The sequence below is a fragment of the Cuculus canorus genome, chromosome 1 (genome assembly GCF_017976375.1).
Source record: "Cuculus canorus isolate bCucCan1 chromosome 1, bCucCan1.pri, whole genome shotgun sequence".
NCBI lineage: Eukaryota > Metazoa > Chordata > Aves > Cuculiformes > Cuculidae > Cuculus > Cuculus canorus.
In genome coordinates, this window is record NC_071401.1 from 76,582,866 (window position 1) to 76,606,709 (window position 23,844).

A 23,844-nucleotide genomic window follows, 5' to 3' on the forward strand; every position below is an offset into this window, starting at 1 on the left:
TGCATTTTTTTACTTCCTTGTGCCCTGTGGCATTTCTCACTGGAAGAATGCACATTTGTTTCAGTTGTTTCAATCAAGGCCTTGAACTTGCCAAGAAAGTCCTTTCAAAACAGCAAAAAGATGTAAAATATGAAGGAAATCTTAACAATGCTTTGGAGCTAAGTGGGTGTTTTTATTCCTTTATTATGTCAATAATTTGTTCTTAATTACAGCTGATACTGTAATAAAGATAAATGATAGCTATTATCTAAAAGGATAATTGTCTCCTTAAATCACACAAAGACAACCATTTTCATATGCCAAAATCCTGGTATGTTCTTTAGCAGCCCTCTCGTTTGTGCTCATTTCCCAGCAATGTACCAGCCTAATTTGGATTTGGTTTTGTTTTATTTCTAGGTCCAGTTGCAAAAACGATTGATCCAGACTCTGCTCATTCATGTTGGGGTTGGATTTGTGTTTTGCCGCTTGCTGTGGGACACCAAGGGAAGCAGAGCAGAGACCAATCCGTTTTTGTTTTGTGATTAATACTCCTGGTCCAAGTGGCCCATATGAACAAGCACAACATTTACCCTGCTGGAAAGGATTTTCCCCTCCTAGCAGTGCCTGTCTCACTTTGTGTGGCTCTGGGAAACAGGGATTTACTGCCCAATTCTACAGCTCTTAAACATCATATACTGGCTGTAAGACCCCAAACAGGGCCTTAGATGTCTTAGTACTCGGTATTATTGGCTTGTTATATACTCTACCACAAAATAGGGACATCTCAGTTCCTTGGGGCTGTTTTCTTTCCTGATAGTGACCATAGCTTTTGCTGGGAACACTGGAGCCTTTCTACGCATATCCTGTGGCTGAGTGCTTAGGTAAGGGCCTAGCTAAACATCTCCCTTCAGAAAAGCTGATTTTTGGCAAACACTGTGGGGACTAGGGATGCAGTATGTAGAAGATGAGGAATTGTGGCCTGTGGGAAGCTCTACGCATGACACACCTGTGTAAAGGCTGTTTTTGTGCTCATGACTGTAGCTGTCTGTCTGTCCATCTATCTTCATGCGCCTGTATCTGTTTTCTGTATTTTCATTTTTCTTAAGCTCAGTGTGATCAGTAATCAGTAAAGGCCAGTTACAGTTGACGTTCAAAGACTGAATGTCTTTGAAGTAAACCTGTTGCAAAGAATTTCCATCTCGTCAAACTCTCTGAAGACAGCCATGGTTTCAGAAAGAATAAGGAAGTTAGAAAAGCCACGTTACCCATTTCCCTATCATCCACCTGCGAAAATTGCTGAGAGGCAGAAAATGAAAAGCATGTGACAACTGCCATCACACTTCGTAGCTGAGCTAAACTGGTCTTCAAGGTACTATAATAATACTTAGGACAATGAATACCAATCACATCCTAAAGCTCCTCCTGTTTGCCACTCTACAACTCTAGAACTGCAGAGCATGAGTTAGAGTCACCACTCCCGGTGTAATTGATATTATTGTGATTTTAATCATTTCTCCTTAGCAAAAATCAGTGACTCATGATAGTCAGAGACTCAATCTTCTTTCTAGCCCAAATGTTATTTTTTTAAATCTTTTCGGAATATAAAGATAGTATATGGGATGTTATGTGATGTCAGGCTCACAGAAGGCTGACAATGCTTTGGTGTAGCAACATCATAAGAATGTTTTTCTCTCTAGGAGGAATCAGCATCCACAGGAAAAGCCACTGACCGAGACTATTCACGTCAGACTTAATACGAACTGGAAGAAAAGAATTAACTAGCTGAAATATCAGACTCTATTTCCATGTTTTCCTCTGTTTACAAGGCTGGATGCATTTAACAATTGTCTGGACAATTGACGCTAACAGTGAAAAATGTCTCATTTTAATCACTAGCAGTGAAGTTAATCTCATGTAGTTTAAGCTGACTCAAAATAAAGGTGTGAGTTTAGCTAATCATCTAGACTAATTCTGTATTCCGTGGAGACTTACATACATTTAGGAGAGGTGATTCATCCCACCCGGGGTATTCAGTAGAGGGTGGGATAATCACTCTTTAGAGGTGTATGTCCTTCTCCCTTGGCTGTAGCAGGAAGCTAAGTGCTGGTTTAGGCTAAATGATTAGCATTTAATTGGTAGGCAAGATTAATAACTGTTCATTTTAAAACTTCCCTGGCAACAACATGCTTAATGCCTTCCCGTGAATTCTGTAACATACTTTACTATTGCTCAGAAGTGGAAATGAGGCATATTTCAAGCTCTGGAACACAGAGACAAGCTTCTGCCTTGTGCTAAGCTGCTGGAGCCACATTAACTTTCTCCTGGGTTTCAGTTTGTGGCCATGGCTGATTTGAAACCTGGATTTTATTTCTAAGTGGTAACAATGAGCTGGGTCTTACAGAAATGCTATTTTTTTTGCTGTTTTTCTGTTACTTAGGGGCTTCAGATTGGGAAGAGTGGTGATTTTCCTGCTGTTTTCAGGGCATAAGACTGAACCTTGGACATTCAAGGCCATGACTTGTTTTGCAGGATAAGTCATTAAAAATGATACTAAATTGAGACAGAATTTTTAAAATTATGAATGACTTAGATGTCTGATCAAGAATGTCAGGTGAGAAAGGCTGCAAAACACTCTACCTTCTGCCTCTTGCCTTTCCTTCCTCCCTCTTGCTTTTCATTTTCAGCTTATGAAGTATTCTCACTGTATTTTATTTTAACAACATTTTTGGCCTCTCCAATTCTGCTTTCATTGAGAATCTACCTTGATCAAGATAGTCAAATGAATTTTTCAGTAATGGTACATTAAATTGCAATTGTGTTGTACTGAGTTTGGATCACAATTCTTCCTAATTTTTTTGTGTTAGTCTGGTGCTTCCTACCATCATTTTGTAGCAGTGAGAGATGCAAATCATTGACCCTTCCTAGGGGAGAGTCATATAACACAGCTTCAGGTTTCCGTTACTGAGTTTTATAGCAGAGGTAACATAAGAATTTATTGCTACCTGATATGTAGGAACAAAATCTTGCTGCTTAATAAAGCTATTAAACACTCTCAATTTTTCCCGCGTAAGAGATCAAACTTACAACATTACCCAGATTTCCCTGGCACTACTAGTCCACATTTAATTCCTTTGTACAGAATCATATGGTTTGTCCATAGATTTTTTAATCCTGAAAGATACTGTGTCTGGAAAGTGTTTATATTGCAATTCAATACATCCTAGATATTACCATCAAAGATTAAACATCAGTCTGTCAACAGCACTTGTTAGGGAAAGACACCTGGTGCATATAAAGCAAAGGTTATTATATTTCCCTTTCATAGTAGAGGTTTTTAAGTCTTAACAATGGACTAGCTTTTTATAGCTGAGATTAAAGCTGAGAATATGACAAGCAGAGAGAGGTGCTCCTCTGTTTATTGAATTATCTAATGATTTAAACACAAGAGGAAAAAGATAATTTTTCCCCTAAAAGATTTTTTTTTCCCAAGCAATCATAGGTATAATGTCAAATTCTAAAAACATTATTCTTCCAAGAAATTTTCCACCTCCATTGTTTCAGGTATATCTATTTATCAAAAAATGGATTTTTGATTTATTTATATCTTGAATTGTGTATTTTCATGTGCAGCTGAAATTAAACTAATTAAAAGTGAAATTAAGGTAAGATTTTTTTTAAAACCATAATTCTGTTACACTAATCACTGGAACGATTTCATTATAAAAACTCTCCATCTATTGAAATCTTTAAAACCACCCTGAGTGCACACTTGGGAGACACATTCACACTGGAGGGAAGTGGTGTACATCACTGAATGAAATTGAGATTTAATGCCAAGGACAACACAACCCGGAGCTGACTCTGAGGTGCACCAAGCTCAGCGCTGCTCCTACAAAATGCTGGCAGGAGTCCATAAGCCCTCTTCTACGTATCAGTAAAGAAATGTATAAATAAAGATGGGATTCAGTCTGTGATATTGATGTGAAGGCTGAAGTGGAGAGGCTAATGATGGCAACTCAGCAAGGTAAAGGTTTGAACACGAGGAGGGATGGCACTTCATGCCTGCCTGATGGCTTCAGGGCCAGCCAGAGCCTTGCCAATGAGTGGTGAGAATATTAGTACCTACTAGCAAATAAATACTTGCTGCGTACTCAGAAAATATAGTCCTTCCTCCAGTCTTTGCGCAGGCTGAAAGCCAGCCAGTTAACAGATCCTCTGTAGAGAGGGCTTACAATTATGCTGATACACTCCAAGGGAGCTGGATCCATAGCTTGCATCCCATGGCATGTCCCGCTTGACCTGGCTAGCAGCTCCATCCCTATCACCTGACTCAGTGCACAAGCTGCCCTGGCATGTTTGCATGCAGTGCCTGGTGCCCTCCAAAGGACATGTTCCTACTCCATTTTATACATGCCCACATGTGGGCTTGTGTGTGAGGGACGAGCCCTGAGCCCAGGGGCTGGTCTCCAAGGTCCAAAGAAAACAGAGAAGCTGCCCGTCTTCCTCTCTGGGCTTAAAGCTAGCAATCCAGCTGTCTAGATACCTAACTGCACAAACCTTTAATTTCTTTAGGTACAATGTTAAAGGTAGGTAATAAATAGTGTGAATATATACACATTTATTTATGTAATCTATTCCCTCATTTACAAATAGACTGGAATAAAACCATTTTGTAAATGTCTCAGGACCTTCGTCAATGTACTGCAAACATTTTCTCCTCCTACAAGATATAACACATCCTACTCTGACTCTTCCCCTGGAAGGCAAAGTTGAGGCTCACTCCTGAGCACTTCACTACTAAGTGCCAACCTCAGGAAGGCTGTCATGATCTGGCCTGGAGACTCTGAAAAAAAGAAGAGATACCTTCTGTAATTCAAACAAATTTCCAATGAAAATAATGAGAATTTTCACAACTGGGACACATCTAATATTGTTTGTCATGTCATAATCGTTTATTGATCAGGAGCCACGGTATTCACATACCTCTTCAGTTTTTAATATTAAATTAAAATTGATCCTGAAACACACATCGAATCAGTTTTGAACTGTTTGAATGCATTTTTTCTGTAACTTTTTCTGTTCTGTCTTTCTTTAAGGTACAAAAAAGATATCTCCAAAACAGATAGGAAGTTGGATTATATTTGCTGCTATAACTCCGGAAAAAATGTAAGGCTACGAATTTGTGGCTTTTCTAAAAAGAAATGTACTTGGAAAAGAGTTGTTAAGTCTTGTTGCCAGGACACTTAAAAAAATGTTTTTGTTTCAAATCCATTTTATGAAGACTTAGCTTGGATTTCAGTTACCTAGATGGATGAGATGTTAATTGGTCGAAGAATGAGTGCACATACGGATAAAGAGCCGTACTCTGGGAATGCCATCTGTAAACGTGCCTCAGCTGGAAAGTACATAGCTCTGCTAGCACGGGAGTTATGTCACAGCAAATCAATTCACTCCATCCACTTCACCTCTTAACATTATGTGTTAACTTGGGAAAGTCCAACATTAACACAGCTCTACAGCTTCCAGACCACAACTGCCTTGTCTATGGACAGCTTAAAAACTCAGTGTTTGCCAAAGTGGACATAACTAAATGAGAACAAAATTATGTGTGTACTGGGTCCTTGCCATACAGGTGGTCTTCCTACTAATGCTGAAAGCAACACACTGTCATCATTATTTTTGATCCCCACATATGTATGGCATGTGGGAGACAAACCCTGAAATGTGAGAGCCGTCTGAGTGCACGGAGGCGAGCAGAAGCCGGGGGCTGGGAATGACACCCTGGCAGTGGTCCTGCTGCAGTGCCAAGGAGCCGCTGTGGAAGATGAGTCTCCCCCCAGGGTTCTCCAGGCTGTAAGCAGACGGGACAGTTAGCCAGTCGGGGATCTGGCAACTGCATTCTGAGCACACATGTGGCCTCCATCAGGGAGGCAGAAAGGACCCATGCTTTTCTCTAGCAGAGCACCTGGTGCCCCAGTGGATGCAAATCCATGTACTGCTCTGCAAGGCGCACAGAGGAGAGCAGCACAGAAGCAGCACCAGACCTCTGTGCATCTCCAGCCACTGCAGTAAGTGTCCTTCTGGGATAAAAGATCTGGCTTTAAATGAATAAGTCACAGGGGACAGATGGAGGAATTCCTACCTTCTGCTGTATGCTTCTTTAAGCATAATAAAGGACGCCTCTTAACTTCTTCTGTGCAAGTAAAAATAACTTCAGCTGACTCTTTCTTTTTCCTTATGCATATTCTTTTCTGATTCTAAGATTACCCATTTGCATCACAGTGCTATCCTGATTCCCAGCGGTATGAAGGGTTTTTTTATACCTTCTCTTTTCTTCCTAGATTAGGCTAGTGATTTATTGTATTCACTAAGGACTTTTGTAAACTCAGATCAGTAGGTGAATCCTCTTTCTTTACTTCCTGACTATTTTCAAAACTTGAGAGTACACCAGTAATTCAAGTGCAAGGAGCAGTGCTGGGAATGGTTTCTGACTCACTGTAATTACTGGCACAAAGGCAGTTAAATAGAGCTACTGATAAATCTGCTATGAGGAGGATATAGCAAAGGGAAATGATCCTCCTCCTCCTTCCCATTGTATATAAAAATAACTGTATTCTAAAAGGGCAGGAAATAATTTTTAAAAAGTTTTTTTTTTTCCTTTTCCTAGACTTCTAGATATATCCAAAAGGGCCTTCCAAAAACAAGAGATCAAAGTTCAGTAGTAACATAAACTCGAATGAGCATTAGAGATTGAAATGACAAAATTAAGGTCAATTAATTTAGGTCAACCAAGGAATGACCCAGTTGTTCACTGTGGGCCATTTTAAGTGTCTAGAGTACCTTGTCTATTGCTCTGGAGAAGCCATGTCTCCTACAGATCCTTTGGCACACTTATCAACCCCAACAGATATCTCCCATACCCTGGGGTTTTGCAAATGGCTCAGGCACGAGTCACTTACATGTTACCATTTAGGTCTTAGTTTTGAACACCTCATAGAATATCTACTTCCTCTTTAACCTGCTCTGAAATTATTATTTTTGTTTGTTTTATACTGCACATAAAGCTGGAGAAATCTTTTAGTAGTTTCTGGAAAAATAATAATGTAAATTTTCTTAGAATAAGTCATCATTGTCAGCTTTTTTAATATGTCTTTTCAAGTAAAATAGATTCATAAGTATCCAGAATATAGCTTCAAAATGAGTAGAAGTTAACATATATTTTTTAAGAACAAATATATCTGACAAATCTTATTTCCTTCTACAGTAGGATAACCAGAGATGAGAGGCAGTACTTTTCACAAGGGAAATGTTATCAGACTGAAACTACCACAAGTGAGTCTAAGAGTCATTAGAAAAACTGTGCTCAGAGAGTAGCTATCATTAAGTTCATTGTCACAATTGTGGCACTGATGGGTATTCCTCAGAGGAAGGAAGGGTCTGTCTCAGGCTGAACACTTCTTGGTTAGCTCCCAGACATCCCAAAGAGGTGGAACAGAAGATGTCTTTATTACATTTGTAGCTGACACATAGCCAGACTGCAAATCCATTGCAGCACAGGACTGAAAACAAACACAAACCTGACAAGGTGGGATTAAATATAGATATGCTTCTGACAAGGTGAAGACAGACTGGAGTAGCTCCCCTGAAAAGTCTGCAGGCATTGCAGTAACTGTGATGAGTATATTACTCAAAATATACTATGTATACATATACAAAATATGCCATGGTGTCATGAGAAAGGAAAGCACCATATCTGGTTTTGAAGACTGGTTGTGCACTTGAAAGATGACTGCTTTTACCCTTATTGCTTGGAACATCTGCTGAAGTCTTGCACTAACTTTTGTATCCACTTTTGGGCAGCGCCTTTGTAGTAAAAGCAATGTAGATCAATTGAAAAGATTCTACAAGGAAGCCATACAAATGATGAAAACCCTCAAAAAATATGATTTATGGGGAAAGTCTGACTCAACAAGGTACTTAAAGCAAGAGAAAAGAAATATAGGGGATATGATATCAGTCTTGAGGCACAGCAAGTGAAACAGTGCTACCTAACCGCTGTATTTGGATGTTTATGGCTCTTGGTTTCACAATAAACTTCAGTTAAGCTCATTCACCAAGTACACGTGTGCTCTAGTTAAACTTCTTTACTGGTGTTGATATGCTACAATACCGTAATGGGATTTAACACATACTTTGAGAAGGGCAATGATGCTCCATTCAGTATTCCCAGCATTTTGGCCTGGCCTAGGTCTGCTTGGGAGAGCTGATGGGAGACCAGCAGAGGGCTGGGAAAGTTGCACGTACACTGAATTCACGGAGAGTTTCCCTTGACGATAGCGATTATACAGCGTGCTAATTGAAGGAACAATTAACTATATATCAAGTCATGCCTCTGCCAGGAGAAGAGTGTGGAGTTCATGAGTCTTGTGCTGTAGTTGGCTCATTCACTTTATATTCTTTTCATTTTTTAGTAATAAAAGGTGACTAAAGAGATGTGATTTTTCTAGCACAAACTGAATGAGCGGGTCTGAGCAGGTTTAGATAGGGCATCTCTGAGGCAAAGCTGTGGGAATGTGATGGAAAACTGTCTTTCAGCCAAAAGTGAAATAAAATATTTTTTTTTTATACTGCCAGCTGGAATTTGTGACTCAGAGATAATCCTAAAACTATGTTGATTCAGAGAGACAGAAAAAATTCCTCTGAACTTTGTTTTACTCATCTTGGCCGCAGCTCATTAATCCTAGTAAAACCCCTCTTTGTTCTCTCCCTTACCTGTGCACCTGTCCAAATTTAGCTTTGCTGTTACTATCCTTGACTTCAATAGTCCTACATAAAAAATAATTTTGCTTCAGGACTGTTTCAGTTTGTATGAAATTAAGTGGAAGATATAAGCTTGTGTGAGCAGGGAAGAGTAGCTCAGTTTCAGAGTCACCTTGTTCTGATACGAGGATTTGAGGATGGGAACCCTTCATTGAATCACAGAATATTCCGAGTGGAAGGGACCCACAAGGATCATCGAGCCCAACTCCTGCCCCTGCTGCAATCCTTGGACATAAAGACAGGCAAATACACCCATGTATTGACCTGATGTTTTCCCTTACTCCAGCTTTTACTGTTTTCCTCAAGACTATTACTAGGATAAATTTCTGGAAAGCTACCTCTGGCTGCATATGCCCCGTGGTTTCCTTTCAATGGAAATTCCTTAGCAAGGCAGTGGTTCATGGACAAATAACTGGTCTGTTGACCATTATCTCAGATTGATAACGTTTAACTGCCACTCTTACTTTTGTTAAGATCAATCATGCCCAAAGTAAAATAATTACTGAAAGTCACAGGCTTACTTTAGCAGAAATTAAGAGGTAGAGTTTAACATTCTTTATTATAAAAATCAAGACACATTCATAGAATCCAAAACTTCCTAATAAATTGTTACTTCTTTTCATATCCAGAATTTCCTTAGCCTGGTAAAAGAAAGTCACCAACAGATGGTCAAAGCACCATCTTTTATAACCCAAATGATCTAGATTACACATTCATTTATATATGTCCCACAATACATCTGCAGTATCTTATTCCAGTAACTAAACATCAGTTCATTTACATTTACATGAATTCCATATTTTAACACCATTCAGAGCAAAATAACCTTACAAAGATTTTGTCAAAATCCTTTTGAATTACAGTGACTGTAGTTACATTTCATTAACATCCTTGATAGTGAGACCTCACCAACGCCTTGACAAAGCTTCCTCATCATCCAGCGTCAAACGTCCTCACCACCCTTCAGAGACATTCCATCCCAGCAATTCCACACAAAACCATCTGCTGTTACTTTTAACCACTTAATCAGTGCCTGTTTCTGTGTAAGACAGATCAGTCCTACTCCTGTCACATCAAACCACCAAGCTCTACTTCTATCACATCAACCCACCAAGCTCCCAAACCTAGAGGCCTCACAGGGACAACATACCTGCCTAGTTATATCATTTACCAAAAACCTTTGTAAGATCAACTAAAGCTAGAAAAGGGGGGCTCAAAATTCCCACTGTGTTATTGGAAAGGCCCAGGGTTTATAAAGATACAGGATTAATTCCATGCTTGTATGGACTGGGAAACACCTAAGGACTAAGGATGTAAAGCCGTTTGCACATGAATTAGGATCATAGGCTGACTGAGTTTTAGGCAGCAGAAATAAGGAACACTTTGCTCAAACAGTGAAAATTAACAAAAGTAATAAGCACAATCAGTGAAAATAAGTTGCAGTTTGAAAGCTGTCCCCGTTTCAATAATCATTGGTGTTACAAATCACAAATGTATGGAGAAAGACGGTCATTTTACAAAAGTTTTTCCTGATATGCTGCTTCCTGCTATTGGATGTTTCAATTTTTTTTTCTTTTTAATGAGTAGAAAAGGAAATGAAAATGTTCCCAGTTCCTTCTTTCTTGACTTGTATTTCAGTCCCTTAATTTTCTTCTGCTGCTTGACTCTGAGACCCCTAAGCGGGATGGGCCAGTAGAGTTTGGCAAGCTATTCCCATCTTCTCTGCAAACAGAAATCCTCAGACTGGTCCCTCTAAAGCAAACCAGAGTATCTCAATCCTGTCCATACTCCACTTTTCACTGTGACTTGAACCCTATTTAGTCCCTCTTTGCCAAGCATTTTCCAAAATGTTTGCCCAGTTTGGGTGATTTTCTGCCAGTTCTCCTTAGTTATCTTTCCTGGGGCTCTAATAATTTTCCCATAAGAAAGCGCTTCCTGCAGAAACTCTCACCTTTTAGTTGAACAATTATTTTTCTATTAGCCCGAAGAGCATTAACAATCTCCACATTTCTTCAGCCTGAGTTATTTCCTTCCCTTTTACACAGAGCAAGCTGTTAACAATACTTTGTATGTGAAGGTTTTTTTTCAAACTGTGCAAGTCTGTGAACCTGAAGGATGAATCATACCTCACCAAAGCATCATTAGATAAATACTCATGCTGTTTAGAGATAGACAGACATAGAGAAGAAACCTCTGAATGTAACCCATACAGCGTAGAGAGGCAAGCCTAAGATAGAAGCCTGGAAAAAGGGTTATTTACATCCACGACAGATTAGTTTTCTCTCCCCATTAAGACTATCTGGATAGTGGCCATCCAAAACAATTGGCCATGAATTTCAAAAGGACTCTCCGTTATCCTTCAAAGAATCAGCCCTACTTCCTTTGCAGGAGATGCAAATAAATTACATAGTAAAATAAGTATTTGTGACCTCAGCATTTGGCTTATATGTTAAAAAGCCGCACTTCTCAGGTCTCCCTTATATATTCCTTTTAACTTACAGTTGTTGGATACTTTTCCATTAGAAGAGAGTTTTGATGGGGAGCTATTGATTCCATAAACAAAGTCCATTAGGCACAGACACTGTGAGTTTAATACTTGCACTCAGTCTACCATACCAATACAATCCTCCTACTGTAAGTAATCAATGACGCAGCCATGTCAACAGATGTCTAGCTACACTAGCTTTGATACAATATTGTAGTTACGTATTGAATTGAGGAAACATGACTGTGACATCTATTAAAACAAACTTTAAGAATAATGCTAGAACAATGCTAACTATTAGTACATAGCATTTTGCAGCATTGGATAAACTGCCCTGTTTGGGGTCCAAAATACTTTTGCACATGATCAAAGCAATAGGATGCATACAATCACATATAATCTCCAAGGCAGTTTGTTCTGTAGTCAAATAGATGCATTTTCATTCACTGACTGCCTCAACGGCCATTTTACTGAAGCATTATAATAAATAATTTGCTTTGAAAAAAATAACAATATTTCAGCTAATATTTGAACATTTAGATTGAAGTGTGATTAATCTCACCTACAAAACTTCACAGAAACAGCGAAGTTCTTTTCCTCTTGCTGTCCTGTGAAGTAACCTTGATTTCTACAGAGCTAACTGTATATAATCAAATTGACTACATTTATTCTTGACTTTTACTTTAAACTGTTATTCTCCTTTCCTGATGCTTGCCCAAATCAGAGTAGTGAGGCACTGAAACACGTTGCCCAGAGAAGTCATGGATGTCCCATCTCTGGATGTGTTTAAGCCATGCTATATGGAGCTTTGAGCAGCCTAGCTTTCCACCTAGCAGAAAGTGTCTCTGCCCATGGACTAGATGAGCTTTAAGGTCCCTTCTGATCCAAAGCATCCTATGATTCTGTGATTCTATGATATGTTTACAGACAAACCTACCCTATCTCCCTTCAGCCATCAATTACTAGATGAAATAAACAACATATGCATCTCATCTTCTTACCTAGGCTTCCTCTTGGCTTTCCTTTCTGATGATCGTACCTCTGATCCTGTGTTACTGAATATCTTGACTATGGCAGACATGAATTTTGCAGTCCAGTCTTCTACCAGACTCATTGCACTCTGGTAGCAACCTTTTATGGTTTTACCTTCCTAGGTGCATTCCCCTTTTATTTTAATTCTGTCTTCAACTTCTGCCTCTGCCTTTCATTATCAGAGTTCCAGTAACGATAAATCATCCCCTTTTTTTCTGTTACTATTATTAATCTGATTAAAAATATATCAGGTATGTCAGTTGTAACAAATAACAATTTTGCACACAGAGGTTTGGTTGCCTCTTCTTGCATTGTCTTTGTTTTGACAATAATGACCAGTGCTATGAGCCTTCATGCAGTGGAATTTGAGATTTTTTTCTTCCCATTTGTCAAACTTTTAGGAGACTGGGGAGAAAAGCACAGGATAATGATTTTCCACTTCTCAGAATTAACTGTGAGGCCTGTCTGCCCTACAAGCACTACCAAACTAGAATCATAGAATCACTAGGTTGGAAGGGACCCACTGAGTCATCGAGTCCAACCATTCCTAACACTCCCTAAACCATGCCTCTCAGCACCTCAGGCACATAGGAGGTAGCTTTCCATGCCCTCATGGAAACATGGAAAAATGTATCCCAGCCTTCTTATGCAGAACTTCCTATGAGGATGGATGTCACTTAAAATTTACTCTTTGATTCTTTTGGACATGTCTTTAGGAGACGTATGTTCTTCACACCCTGTCTTGCAGCAGATTTCCTTTGTATTTCCTAACTATGAGCAAAAGCTGAGGAAGCTACTGAAGAAACATATGAATCTTGCTAGTGAAGCTAGTTAAACCTCTCCTTCTACAGGGTCAGTTTCATTAGTCAGAGAAGCCTGCTTAAAGCTTCATAGCAGAATTCTGCTGCCACACGAGATGTGGAGACAAGTTCCAGCTTATGATCTCACTGGCAGAAAAAGCTGTGCCAGAAAGAAATCTTTTGAGGGAAGATGTAGACATCTGCACCAGCCCATCCCTAAGCATGATTTGCCGAGATTTTGAATTCCCCAGATAAGTAAAAGGTTGTCAGGACCTAGGGCTACAGCACTTCTGCGTGCATGAGAACCAGCACAAGTGCAGGTGTTTTACACCAAGTCCATAAAGATATTTTCCTGTCCCCGTACCAAATAACAGCTTTGTAGTTGGAAACAAAAAGATATCTATTCCCACATCTGTATAAAATTTGGCGATTTTTTTAATGCTACGTGTTTCTTCTTGTAGAGTTAAAAATACATGAAAGCATTCATAACTTAATGGTGATGTATCCTTGAAACTCACTAATGGCTTATTCAGGCTCCATGACTGGTGGGAAATGTGTACTTGTTCCAAATAAATTTATTCATCCTGAGAGATTTCCAAATAACACTAATATGGAGTGCTGACTTCATAGGAACAAGAAGACAAATTGTTCCTGTTTCATCCTCTCCATGGAGGGATGGAGGAAGGCAGCATGAGGATTCTAATAAGAATGGATGATTTGGATACAGACGTTTGAATTATTGATTGTGAAACAAACAACGTTTTTAATGTTGTTCTTTTTGTGTATATCATTCAAAGATTTATCCTAATGTCCTCAATTCGTCTTGCATTTGTAAGAATTCACAGCATAATCTGCAGCACTTTCTGAATAATACCTCCTGTTTGATGAAATATATGCAATGTAGGAATGTTACGACCTACCTGTTAGAAGAGAAACAATAGCAATTATTAATTTTACAGGAAAAAGCCCTGGTTAGCAATTGTTTCAGCCCCTGTGCTACTTTGTACAGACCATTATTTATGCACATGGCAAGGCTGAATTCAGTTGTCTTTCTCTCTTTACACCTACATGAATAATTCCAATTAGAATTGATGTAAACTATGTTTATGAGCAGTGTTCTGCTATTCTGAACTCAGCCTGCACCTGTACTTGCTCTCTAGGTCCTGCGTTGTTCCTCACCTCTACCTTCTGCCATAAACTACTGACATTATAGCAGCAAGGTTTATTTTCAAGACAGTTTGACAAAACCTAACGGCTAAAGAAAACCCAAACATTTTCAATTTCAACTTTAATGGATGTGCAATGAATATGCAGATGTAAGCTGAACTTTTTTTCATCCTCAATTTGTCCATCACTACTACTGGTACAGACAAGATGACAGAAATACAGATCAAATTGTCCCCTGGCAGTAGGACATGTCCTCACTGTGCTAGCAGCACCTTCACACCTGCCACAGGAAGGACTTTTTCCCAGTTCCAAAAGGAATCAGACCGTATACTTCCCAAAAGAGACACATACTTGTAGGCTCAGTGCTCCTTCTGGAGAGGGCATACAATATTTAAAAATGAAAAAAAAACCCCAACCCCAAACAAATCAAAAACCTGAGCTGATATTAATGAGGCTGAATATACAGATCACTATTAAAGTGAACTCGTTCCAGGTTTATCCTAAAATAGTCTACTATTCCTCTGATTGTGCTCCTTAATCAGGTCTCATGACCCTGTTTTAATTAGAAAGCAATACTATTAAGCTCAGAATAATGAAATAAAATAATTCAGTAATTGTAGAAGAGTGACAGGGTTACCTGCATTCCTTCTTTAGCTTCTAATTAAAAAATATTCTCAACTTTCAAGTTGCCATATTGCATTAGTATTTTGACTTCTCATTTCATTTTCTGTAAGCCTCCTGCAAAAGGTGATTTTCCAGAAAATAAAAGATAAATCCCACTTTTTAAAACACACACCTCTTGCAACTCTAATATTTAAAATGTGAAAATGAGACTGAAAGCTGAAAATGAGACTGAAAGAAGAAAAAAGTGAAAAAATGGAAGAATAAACAGAGAAATATTTTCAAGTCGACTAGTTTGTTCACCATATAAAATAAAAATGAGGGAGAAGTAAAAAATGGCTCATGAAAACTTTCCCATCTTATTGCACAGCTGCTGTCGGTCATCTTTTAAATGTTTTGGTGATCTAAACCACTATAGCTTTTTTTCTCTCTGTTCAATGACTAACGCGATGCAAAACACAAAGCCTCCATTTTCTGTCTGTCAAAGGCTTGATTATAAGCTATTCCTTGAATTTATGGATTTTCAGGAATAATCCTAATTACTATGAGTCTCTGTGAACTAAAAAGAAATGTGGTGATATTCCTTGAAAGGAAACACCTCTATACAATCAAATAATTATATAAATTAAGATAAGCAACTCGAGGAAGTGGACTTCTAAATTTATTTAGTTATTATCCACTTTAAATGGAAGTTCAGGAACAATAGTCTTATGTTGCAGCATTATATCATAACTTATGCATTTGCCATTCTCACGATTTTTGTAAAAGTAACACAGCACCTGCTAAGAGAATTGTTCCCACCCTCTTGGAGGAAATGGCAAAGCATTGCCTGAACAATTCACCCAAGAAGAATGTTATTGACCCATACATTTTAAAAGAACCATACATTTCAAAACACACCTGTGCTGGACTTGGGAAACAGCTCATGGGAAACTGCAGTTTTGCTAGCAGCTAACGTGCTTTTTCCAAAGACATAATTTAGTAGGAATGCTGAGCTGTTCGCACAGGGGATCCTGCTTCACTTGGGTTTGACCCTTTGGAAACTGAACATTCATGGGCTTGTACCTACTACCCCTGTGTAAATCAGGACTATCTCCTTTAAAGTCAACAGATGAAAAAAAATTGTCGGCAAATAAAAGAGAATCAAGGCCCGGGGCTTTTATTTGGGTTAGGATTTCAAATACATAATAGCAATATTTTTTCCCTGTCATTTGGGAATGTGGATTGGGGCTGAGCTGTAACAAAATGAAGAATAGGCGCAGACTTGCTTAGCAGAACTGCAGCATGGTGCCAGAGCAAGTAGCGGTGGCAGGTTTCCACCTGTCCCGTCACTCTGAGTGATCTCTCTCAGCAGTGCTCCAGAACTCCCTCTTTTGCTACCTCTATCCCTCTCTCAGGCAGCAGTAATAACAGTACCATTGAACACGTTGTAATAGAAGATCAAATACATTGTCATGCTTCCAACCATAACTGCCTCAACACTGATAGTATTTAATCCCACATCTTTTCATCTTCGTGAAATACATAAGCCTCTCACCTTAAACTGGTCCCACCATTTGCACTAGCATTCCTTACTCAAAGCAAAATGAATCTGACCTGGGAAATTTATTTACTTGGTCAATAGCTTAAACATCAGTCCACATATTGGAGGTGATGTTGCAAAGGTTATAGCTGCAGTCGATGTGCTCAGTGACCTGCCAGAAGCATGTGACATGGTAGGGCTTGCTAAAATAAGTATGGTGACAAACGATTATATTACTTGCAGTCTTACAAACACGGTCTGCACTTGAATCAGAAAATCAGTTAAAAAAAAAAAAAAAAAAGAAACAGAATATTCCACCCCAAGAGCAAAATTAATGCAAAAAGCCTACCTTGGAAGAAAACACTTGCACCTGTACTGCTCAACTCCCACATGAATGACAAATAAGTCTATCCTGGCACAGAGATTAATGTATACAGATACCTTAAGCTTTACAGTCCAAACCAAGAGTACCATCCACACCAAAGCATTGTTAACATAATTTCTTTTCAGTCTTTTTTTTTTTTAATATGAAAATCAAAGTTTTAAATGTAAAGAGAGTTTCTTTTACTTCAGAAAGTGCAATAAAAACAAATAACTCAGCATAATCTAGAACACTCACCATCAGCACTTGGGAGTGACAAGGGCTTTTCCTCTATGTGGAGAAGATAAAAATTAAGGCCGAAGTTCAGAACACTATGCTAATTTCTAAATAAGCAACCAACCTAATAACACAGGAAAACACCACATTTTACATTCCTAAATCTTAATACATGTCTACTACTCACTACTTGAAAGATCAGTAAGTGAAAAGACATTACAGATGGTGTTACAAGAAAATTGCCAGTGCATCGCTCTAAAATATGTAGACACCTGTGCACATTTTTTCTTTATCACTGTCTTCCCAAAGCTGCCCTAACGATGGCCTTCAGGCCCGTTACTGAGATGGCCCAGTGTGTACTTCCTATGTGGATCTAACACTTCTTCACTCCTAAAGCAGAAATTTAGACACTGCTTCTAATTAAAACAAATAGCCTCGGTTTTGGTGACGCAGGTAAGAGTCAATAGCAGTTCTCATTTTGTTTTGGCACATGAACTTATCTGGAATTCGTGCTGTTATAACTAAAAGCAGAATGTGTAAACTACTAGGCATCTGCCTTATCAGAATAAATAAAAAAGAAATACTGTGTTGGATGCCAATTAATTGTTTAATGAAATCTCCCAGATCAAATAGCTCTTCATATTGCTATAACTGCTGACTATCTCAAAATGAAATGGTTAAATTAGTTGATACTTTAATTTGTGCTGTCAATAGTGTCCTGTTGCATTTTTTAGCATCAAAATAGCAGTCTTTGCAGTTAAGTCACAGGATTAAAACAGATCATGCACACTGCTGTTTAGTGATCTACTATTGCTAATACAATGAAGAAAGTGCATATGTTTTCACCTGTACTTGCAGATATTCAGCTTTTCACAGTGTACCCACACCTGAGGGATTTTTACGCTTCCCACCCTTGGGAGCAGCTGCTCAGTAGGGGTCTCTTCACTGAGTGATTGAGAAATGTGATACCTAAAACAAAGAATAAACTCTAGGCAGAAAATGCAGCAAAGGGCAACTACGTGGGCTGGAGACAGTCTAATAAATAATTCATGATATACAGCCCCTTCTTGATTTTTTTTTCCCCCACCAGATATGCATTAGCACATGGGAGTCTAACACACGGAAAATCTTACCTGGTCTCAGAGAGAAAAAGTCCCCCACCATTCCACTACCTCAAGCTAGACAAGATCTTTGACTACTCTGAGCCAATGCTACTGTCTTCTAAAGAGCTTCCGAGTTTGCTCCAACTCTGCTGAATCACAACTTGGGTTTTAAATACACCTTTGAAACAATCATTATACCAACACATGCTTTACCTACTACATTCATTGCTTGCATATAAGCAGACTATTCCTCAATAATCTGCCTTTGTTAAACATGGCATTATACAACACTACCTCGTTCCTAGTCACAAAACTTTCAAAAACCAGGGAAAACCCCTCATCTAAGACTGCACGCTACATCGAAGTACCATGCTTTATTTTTACACGCGGACTTCCTTTCCCCCCGATTTCAATTGATTACTATGGACCATGCAAAATGCCACAGACCACAGAAGCTACATTTTCAAATTGATGTTTTTATTGATTAATCAGGCATTGAATCAAGTATTGTAAAATAAACAGATTTTGTTCATTAAAAAAAGTCCATAAGAATATCACTCATAGCAAACTTGCTTCCTCATGGTCATACAGAATACGAAATTTTTCACAAAACAGGCAAAAAGGAACACCTGACTAATAACTGTCAGTCTGTGTTTGCATATAAATATGTATGCATATACACAAATTTCACACTGTATTTTTCAATGTATTGGTCTGTGCATACCCATACATATGTATACATATATACACAAACATATCTGCACAAAGAGTACTGACTGAACTAATAGTCCGCTGATGAAATGCAGCTTAGCTTCAAATGAAGTAATCTGCGTTAATATGAAAATGATACAGCAAGGCCTATAGTTAACAGACCATTCTTTTTCCATTTGCCAAAACCATGATCTGTCTTTAGACTCAGTCTATCTTTACAGTGAAAATACGTGAGATCATTTGGGATCTTTCCAAATCCATAATATTACTTTCATCCAGCTCAATCTCTGCCAACTTTGTACGGCCAAACACTGAATAGTGTTTTAGTTCGTCCACTAATGAAATTAGGTTCTAGATTTAATATTTCTGGAAAAGAAAAGATACACAGACTTGCTATGTGTACTTTGGTAATACACCCTCTCATTTTAGGCAGAAACTTGGCAATAATCCTATATTTGAATCCTACATCCTCCTGTATCTTTTTATCACTGCTTTGTATTAGTCATCTCCTGCAAATTCAGCATAATAATTTTCATGCCATTTCAGCTACCTTCCAAACATCCCAGGCCAGGTTATATGGGCAATGGACATCAGACTGCATTGGTGCTCAATTAGAAAATGTAATGTTTGGGGATTTATTCGCTTTTAATTTTTGAGAGCATATATTTCTGTATCATCAAAGACACTATGATAAACACTGCAGCTCACTGTATGTACACATTTTCCCTTATTTATGTCATCTCCAGGAAGATCAGCAGCTCCTACCTGTGAACCATGGGATGCTGCCCAAGCTGAAAGCCATGGTACCAGCAATGTACTATCAGACTTTCCTCCATTTAATTCAGCAATTAGCAGGGCATATAGAGGGAAATCAAAGAACATACATAGGCATAAGTTTTCTATTAGGAAAAGATTAAAAAACCCAATAGGCAAGTAGGTATTTCTCATCTTGCGTGTGTTTTTGATATCATCATAAGGCAAACAGCTTGGTACAGCTTGGTACCTGGAGAACGGGTATATGAAAAAAATGAAGCTGAGCTTGGGAACATTTTACCTTGTATGCATTAGCGAACAAAGTATATTAAGGCATCCTTTTCAAAAGACACCTAAAGCATGGTTATAAATTACTGACCATATCTTTTCTTAGAACTGATATTCAATTTATCCTCTTCTACACAGGTAGATTGTCACCATCTGCATGGTAACAACAAAACACTGTAGGAAACCCATTCTTTTAAAGTTGTCATAGGCCTCAAGCATCTCCCCAAATGATCATTTATACACAAGTATTGTAATAATTACAAAGGGCTTCTGTTCTGTAGAAAGAAAAGAGAAAAAAAATGCACATGATTCAGTGTTGAGATAAAGTAGGTACAACCTCTATTGCCTTCACTGAAGTTCATCCACCAACACCAGGATAAAAGTAGGGCCTGCCGGTGCAGATTGCTGCTTCTGCTGAAAACTTACGTACTCCTCATTCACAGAGAACTGTGCTTTCCCAAACAACCCAGGACAATGATAACCATGAGCAAACCCCAGCTGCAGTGTTTCTCCATACAGCACATGTAAAACAGATTTCCTTACTTTGTTAGACAGACTACATAGTATACGACAATGAAACATTTGTAGTTAATTGAAAATCAATGGTAAAGTGGCACATGTCTCACTTCCGAGTTGTTGTCTGTGTTTGCTAAGTTGATCCTTGTAAAATCAGCAATAACCATTCACATGTCTACCACCAGAACCGTGACATCTTCTATTATAATCAATTCTTAAATGAAGCTGTGCTTTATCAAATTAGTCTACAGTCAGATCTCAGATTGGCTGCTCTTCTCTAGTGTTGCTGATTTTCAGAGATGGTATCAGTCTTTCACATCCTCAGTGTTTCTACAATGTATCTCAATGATGAAGGTGGAGCACTGGTAGATGGGAATGCTGCCATCAATAAAATAAATAACCAGATGATTTGTGCCCTCATATTTCTAGGAGATAATCCATATGTTTTCTATGAACAGAGAGAGCACTCCTCTGCGAAAAGAAATAAATCAAAATTTCTTCTTCTGCTGTGTTGGTGAACTCCACTTCTTCATTTGTTTATTTTTGACCTTTCTAGTCTGCACATTCTCTTGTGCAGGGTAGAAATCAAGAGATCTGGTACTCAATAAGATTGGTAATGAGTGCTCTAATACTGGTATGAATAAAACCTGCTGTTCACCAACTTGTCCACTGCACAGTTTTCATCTTTCCAATTTCCTCCTTTTATCCACTGTAAAATAAAATGATGTTATGGGCTGATGAAACTTTAATTAATAGGACCATCAATGTGCAAAACAAAGAAGTCAGGTTCCAGGTGTCCAAATCAGGCTTTCCCTTCTCTCTTTTAATTTTTTTTTTTTGTTTTTATAAATAATTTATAAATCTTCCTGTAAGAGACTAAATACAAAACCAACCAAACAAAACCAACTGCAAAAGAAAGTTCTAAGATATTATTAAAGCCACTTCTCCTTCCGTACAAAGCACACTGTAAAGAGATATTCTCTCTTTTTCAGTTCTGGCCAGATTTGGCAGCAATAGCCAGGATGCTTGTCTGCCAGCTCCAGGCAAGCTCCTGTGGGCAACAGTCTGGCTGTCCTGGGAAGATGCGTTGTCCTACCTTTTGGCTTTCTGAAGTCATGCGAGCTGCTCAGAGGAGTCTAGGTGGTCAGGGATAGGTAAGCCAGTTATAATGGTCAAACACTTATTCCACACAGTGAACGTGGGGCACACCGGCTGTCCAAATGTAATATCAAAAGTGTAAAGATGTAGGGAGTTCAAAGCATCATAAAAAGCAAGGGAACCATTGTCATAGTCCAGCAAAATCCCAACCCGTCGGAGGTGAGGTGCAGGCTCTATGGGGATTTCTTTGCTGTTGTGCCGTACCACCCATGTGTTATTACAGCGACAAAGCACCCAGGAGGCAGAATTCTTCCCGATCCACTCATGCTTCGGTGCTGATTTATAAGAAATACCAATGGCATACCTGCAAAACAAAAAACAACTCAGGGAAACATGCTTCCTGCCACCTTTGTCTCTTGGTGAAGTCAAATGTTTGCCCACAGGACTCACTGGAGTCCCCCAGCCTTTTATTTCTGCTAGTTAAGTTCAAATCAAGTGATGTTTCATGGCAATATCTGCACGGGTTTAGTTAATGTTTTTCTCCATCTCTCTCTGAGAGGTTAGGAAAACTTTGTTGTCCCTCACATTGTAGCTTGGCTGTTACGGTAATTTCTTGGAGCATTCGTCTCTGATATTCAAAAGGAAAATTGTTGAGTACTCATACAAAATTGGTGGGCCTCAAATTTCCACTTCCAAACAACTGAATATAGAGGAATTTATTGATTTTAAAATACATCGCTATCAGTCAGCTAATCTCATCTCTCCTTTAATATACTGCCCAGAAGAAAGAACGCAAGAGTAAATATCAAAGGACACATCAGAAAACCCATTTTTGCCATTTCCAAATATGTTTTGCCAGATGTTTTGGTGAGGTTCTTAAACTCAAATGAGAGTTTTTTGAGACTGGGTGTAGAGTCAAGTGAAGCAATTGTAGGTGAAGACATTGCTCTGTAAACCATAATTTACGGCAAGATGTACAGGGTAAAAGGTTTGTGAAAATGTTCTTATTAATGGACACCACGGTCAAATACCTGATTTCTCATATATAACAGAAATGTAAAAGTTCCTCATGTTCTAGTCACACTGCAGTATTTGTTGGGCTTTCAACCAACAGAGATCAATGTATTACTCTATTTCCAGTCCCTCATGTCGGCACAGGCAAACAGCATTTTTCTTAATCGAGACAGTGGTCATACCTGAAGACCTTACTGAATTTTCACTCCATTAACTTCTATTATGATTGCTGCCTTTGAAACCCAAAGGATGACATCTCTTCTACCGAATAAATGGTCCCTGAAATCTACCCACGTATGGCACTCAGGATCACTCAGGAGAAGAAGAATGCACTCCTCCGTTTCCTGTGCCTTGCTTCAGACCCTCCACAGAAGCTAATCTGACTCCCACGTCTGTGAAACTGGATTGTCAAATTGTCCTCATATTGTGTCACTGGGTTTTTTCCTCACTGAAAGACTTTTAAGATCTTTCACGTTTAGAAGGAAATGATCATATTTACAAAGTTTGCTTTGTCATATAAATAAGATTAAATTCTCCTTGCTCTCCCAATTCATTAAAATCTCAAAATGAACTGCAAGTAGGTTTGGAAAAAACCCATCCCCTGCCATGGAGTAAAAGTCCTATGAAGGATGCTAAATATAAAGATGCTCTATCTGGCAGACTTAGTTCCAGAGCCTGAAAGTGCTGGAGACTGGTAAAATATTCTGTCAAACAATGTGAAAGTATATGCTTGTCCTGTTCTTGAACCATTTCCCACACCTCTACAATTGGTTTCTTTCAGAGAAACTGTAGTGGAACCTGCATGGACTTCTGGTGTGAACTAGTGATCTGTTTCATGTAGATTTTTATAAACGTACCATGTACTCCCACTTATAACCACTTCCCAGTAATGTCGCCCGCTGTCAATGAACACGTTGCCAGCTACTCCATAGCTCCCTTGGCTTGTGAATCGCTCTGGTGTGTGACTCTTCTTGGAAGATGTCTCATCACGTTCCACTGTCAAATTATCATGAGACACTTTCAATTTTCTATGAGCAGATTTGGGGTCCAGTTTAAACGGCTGACCTAGAGATATAGAAACAAAGATGGCAGAATAGTTTGGCTTTGATTTTGAAAAGGATAGTGGATTACTAAGCCTCTAAGAAGCCCACAAGATCACATATCCATATTAATTTCCACCTCTGAAGCATTCTGGATATAGACTAATGTATTCTGCTCCCTGCAATAACTAGTTTGCATTGTCAGTTTACTGTCAATCTCACTGTGCACTAACTTCCCTGTGCTGATAATCCCTGAAAAGAGCCCTGCACAATCATCATAGCCATTATCTCTGACCT

At 38.8% G+C, this 23,844-nt stretch overlaps 1 protein-coding gene across 6 annotated transcripts in view; it reads right to left on the minus strand.

The window, feature by feature from the left end:
• Window positions 1-9,379: 9,379 nt before the first annotated feature.
• The window catches only part of MID1 (midline 1), a 254,414-nt gene continuing 239,949 nt past the window's right edge, over window positions 9,380-23,844 (minus strand). For all 6 annotated transcript variants that reach the window (XM_054077430.1, XM_054077439.1, XM_054077446.1 and 3 more), the window contains exons 9-10: window positions 23,365-23,572; window positions 9,380-21,857 (exon numbers count right to left, since the gene is read on the minus strand). In XM_054077430.1, the coding sequence (XP_053933405.1) occupies window positions 21,509-21,857; window positions 23,365-23,572 (557 nt within the window). In that variant the 3' untranslated portion in view covers window positions 9,380-21,508. The remainder of the gene's footprint in view (window positions 21,858-23,364; window positions 23,573-23,844) is intronic.